The following is a 3449-nucleotide window of genomic DNA, read 5'->3' as shown; positions in this document are numbered from 1 at the left end:
TGAACCCTCTGCCAGTGACAGAGGACAGCTGCAATGGCCCCAGCCTTCTCCCGTCACTGGCCTCTCCTGTTTCTCTATCCCTGGCCAGTCTGTCCCCGGCTTCTCTGGCCCCAGCCTTCTAGTCCCTTGCCTTCTTGTCCCCATAGCCTCCTTGCCAGTCTTTCTGGCTTCTTTGAGATCTCCTTACCGGCCTCCCCTTGTGACCTTCTTCTTGGCTTTCCTGGCTTCTCTGCAGCCTCCGTCCGTTTCCAGCTAAGCCGGAGAAGCCGGGAAGGAGGTCGCAAAGATGCTGAGGAAGCCAGGAAGGAGGCTGCAAGTGGAGGCTGGTAAGGAGGTCACAAAGAAGCCAAGGAGGCCAGTAAGGAGGTTGCAAATAAGCAGGGGAGGCTGGTAAGAAGGCTGCCGGGACGGGAGAAGAAGAAGAAGGCAAGGGACTGGAGAACACCATGGACAGAGAAACCGGGGATGGAGAGACAGGAGAGGGACTCGCTATCTGATCCGAATCCATAAATCGGTTCATACATAATGTGAATCACACACTCTCTCTCAACCGATTTATGGATTCAATCAGAGAGTGATTTATCCCTAAGTGGGAATGAGGCCATAGTTAGACAAGAGCACATTTCTGCTACTCTTCTAATTTTAAAGCTAAACTCTAACAGGCTTGGCTTTGGCATTTTTGATATTAAATATTTTGTTTCTTTAAACGGCTGAAATCTTAGAAAACTTAAATTACCCCATAGAAACCACCTTAAGTTTTCATCATCAGTTGTTCCTTTGTATTCAGGTCTGGCCTAAATAATATAATGTAGCATTTGGGGATTAAAATGCAGCCCAGTAACCCCAGACTGGAGGACAAGATGGAGAAGACCTGAACAGCTACCATGTATTTCCCTTTGGTGCTCAGGTAGGTGGGCACAAAGGACACCCAAACACTGCAAAACACCAACATGCTGAAGGTGATCAACTTGGCTTCATTGAAGGCCCCTGGCAGCTTCCTTGCAAAGAAAGCCAGAGTGAAACAGATGGTGGCCAGAAAGCCCATATAGCCAAGGGCAGTATAAAACATGAGTTCAGATCCTTCATTACACTGAAGTGTGATCTGCCCATATTGGGAGTGCATGTCAGCGTCTGGAAAAGGGGGAGAGATTCCCAGCCAGATCATACAAATGGCCACCTGAACACTTGAACAAGAAATGACAATGGAGTTGGCCAAAGTCTTCCCCAGCCTTTTCCTCATAATGCTCCCTGGCTTTGTGGCCATAAAGGCCACCACCACCATGATGGTTTTTGCCAACAAGGAAGAGACAGCGACTGAGAAGATGATGCTGAAGGCAGTTTGTCGGAGAAGGCAAGTTACCATCTGTGGCTGACCAATGAAGAGAAAGGAGGATAAGCAAGAAAGGAGGAGGGAGACAAGGAGCATGTAGGTGAGGTCACGGTTGTTGGCTTTGACCATGGCTGTTTCTCTGTATTGAAGGAAGATTCCTAAGATACAGCCTGTGCTTAAGGATAGGAATAGGGCAAAGAAAGCTATGGTGATTCCCAAAGGTTCCTCATAGGAGAGGTAGCTGATCATCTTTGCAATACATTCTGTGTGTTCTTTATTTGAATAATTGTCATCTGGACACTGATGGCAATAGTCAGCATCTGAAAAGAAATAAAGGCAGGTAGAACATCACTACATGTTAATTGTTAATCTGTGGTCTGTCATATGTCTTGAAATATGTAGCCATGTGAAGTGTTATGTATGACAGCTTAAGTTATTGTGGCACAAAGATCGTTTTTAAGTGGCACATGGCCCCAGAAAGCCACATGATAGGTTCGCCTTAAGGTTGCCATTAAGTCAAAAAAACTTGAAGGCACACAGCAACAACAACAAATACAGTATGTCTTTATGTTTTTAAATTATGATTGAGTATGCTTTTAATTGTTGTTATGTAGTGTTTTTTTAATATATATTTATTATTGACCATGATAATACAAAAGAATAATACTAAAGAATAATAGTCATTATACTATAAATATCCATATGAAACTCATATTCTCATAGTCATTTTTCTTGAGATTTCTCGTCCCCCCTTCTTCTTCTGCTGCTACAACTAGGACTCTAAGTATCAGTTAGATTTTTTTTTACAAGCAATTTAAATTGAGTTCTAACAAATTTCTATATCTCATTATCAAGTTATATAATTTGACATTTATCTGGTATTCTGTTGTCTTTATCCAATTTTCCTGTTAACTATATAAACTACTATTTTTAAACTAACAATTGTTTCCACAACTGCATAATTATTGTACATTTTACATCAAAAAAAACCCTCCTATAATAAACATGCTTATTTTATCCAATGTATGCTTGTGTTTTTCTTCTAACAGCAACTTCCGTTATCTACTCATATTTTTTTAACAAAATCATACAGCTTTTCCCAGTCTTTGTCCCAGTCTAATGACCATTTGTTGTTTCTTAACATTGTCATTTTATCTAATTGTGCCATATTCATCCACTTTATTAACCATTCTTGAATTGATGGGATGTTCTTATCTTTCCATCTTTGAGCAAAACATAACCTAGTGGCAGTGTAGGCATAGAATAAAAATTTCAAGTGTTTTCTTTCTTGTTTATCCTCTATAATATTTAGCAGACAGCATTCTGGTTTAAATTTAATCGGGAATAATAATATTTTTTGAATTACATCATGTACAGTTTTCCGAAATTTATTTGTCACCGAGCATGTCCACCATATATGATACAGAGTGCCTGATTTGTTTTTACATTTCCAACAAATGCCTATGGTTTTACCTTGTATTTTTGCCACTTTATTAAGTGAATAGTGCCATTGATGTAGCATTTTGTAAAAATTTTCTTTTACAGCCATGCTATCTGAGAATTTTGAGTCTTGACCCCATGTTCTTAGCTAACTGTCTAGTGTAATTCAGTGCCCAATATTTTGAGACCATTTCATACATGTCTCTTTAACTATTTCCACTTCTCTTTCTCTTTTGAGTAAGATTTTATATAATTTGGCTATAATTGAATCTGACGCGTATAATATTATTTTGTCTAATTCGTTTTCTTTTTCCCCAATACCATTCGTTCTTAAATCTGTGTTTAGTCTTTCCTTCAACTGGTGATATGTAAACCAGTTTATAGTTTGTTCATTTTCAGTAACGTAGCGTTTTAATGGAACTTCATTTATCTATATTTAATTTATTTATAACCTGCTATTCTCTTGATACAGGGACACACAACACTAACAAATTATAAAGGGTACAACTTAAAATAATACAAGCATAATTATAATATAGATATAGAGTATCAAAAACAATTATTACACAGTAAAAATGTTAGAATTTATTGAAAACTTTGACATCTGAATTATGCAGCATTTAAAAGCCCAACTCTCCTCAGTCTGAAAAAGTCTGATGGCACAAAAATATTTTGACCT

The 3449-nt window shown here is 38.5% G+C and overlaps 1 protein-coding gene across 1 annotated transcript; it reads right to left on the bottom strand.

Annotated features, from left to right (window-relative positions):
* Window positions 1-751: 751 nt before the first annotated feature.
* LOC121918156 (vomeronasal type-2 receptor 26-like) lies at window positions 752-1655 on the bottom strand. Its single transcript, XM_042444251.1, has one exon. The coding sequence runs from the start codon at window positions 1577-1579 to the stop codon at window positions 752-754; it is 828 nt and encodes a 275-aa protein (XP_042300185.1). The 5' UTR covers window positions 1580-1655.
* Between the last annotated feature and the right edge of the window lie 1794 nt (window positions 1656-3449).

The sequence above is a fragment of the Sceloporus undulatus genome, unplaced genomic scaffold, assembly GCF_019175285.1.
Source record: "Sceloporus undulatus isolate JIND9_A2432 ecotype Alabama unplaced genomic scaffold, SceUnd_v1.1 scaffold_5197, whole genome shotgun sequence".
Lineage (NCBI taxonomy): Eukaryota > Metazoa > Chordata > Lepidosauria > Squamata > Phrynosomatidae > Sceloporus > Sceloporus undulatus.
The sequence above is the reverse complement of the archived record's forward strand: the minus strand, read 5'-3'. Positions and strand labels throughout refer to the sequence as shown.